The sequence below is a fragment of the Sinocyclocheilus rhinocerous genome, unplaced genomic scaffold (assembly GCF_001515625.1).
Source record: "Sinocyclocheilus rhinocerous isolate Xijiao unplaced genomic scaffold, SAMN03320098_v1.1 C35743571, whole genome shotgun sequence".
NCBI classification, from domain to species: Eukaryota; Metazoa; Chordata; class Actinopteri; order Cypriniformes; family Cyprinidae; genus Sinocyclocheilus; species Sinocyclocheilus rhinocerous.
In genome coordinates, this window is record NW_015761968.1 from 1 (window position 1) to 609 (window position 609).

The following is a 609-nucleotide window of genomic DNA, read 5'->3' on the forward strand; positions in this document are numbered from 1 at the left end:
CATGTGGCCTGGTGACCTTACTAACGTCTACGGCAGACTCAAGACTCTCAATACCACTTGGTTTTCTCCAGGCACCAAGCCCTTCATTTATCAAGAGGTCTCACCTTCCCATCAAGACCAGAGTTACCTAAAATTGTTGTTGAAAGCATTAACACGAATGCCTTTTTTTTTCTTCTTCAGGTGATCGACTTGGGTGGGGAACCCATTAAAGCCAGTGAATATTCTGAACTGGGAAGAGTGACAGAGTTCAAATACAGTGCAAAACTGGGCACAGTCGTTCGTAAATGGGATAAAGAAAAGCTAAGCAATCTCAAGTACGCAGCAGTAACCTATATTATTACACAGCTCTCTGGAAAATTTCATTCTGCAGTATTGAGCGGTTATATATTTTTGTATAAATGGTCAATAGTATTGCAAAAATGGCTAACAATGCTGATTGTTTTTTTTTCAAGTTAAGCTAATCTACAATTTTCTACTTACTGTAGTTGATGTGATATTATCAATAAGGAAGTGTCACTTGTGACTAAAATCATGCTCAATAAGGTTATTGAAAGAGTTGTAAACAGTGTTTTGTTTTAGGAACTGGGGAGAGGGCTGGGGTTTCATGCC

At 38.8% G+C, this 609-nt stretch overlaps 1 protein-coding gene across 1 annotated transcript; it reads left to right on the forward strand.

The window, feature by feature from the left end:
- Position 1: 1 nt before the first annotated feature.
- Positions 2-604, forward strand: LOC107735077 (alpha-amylase 2B-like; the record flags this gene model as incomplete). Its single annotated transcript, XM_016546883.1, has 3 exons — positions 2-97; positions 181-314; positions 580-604. Coding segments are annotated over exons 1-3 (255 nt in total), but the record flags the coding sequence as incomplete, so codon positions are not given.
- Between the last annotated feature and the right edge of the window lie 5 nt (positions 605-609).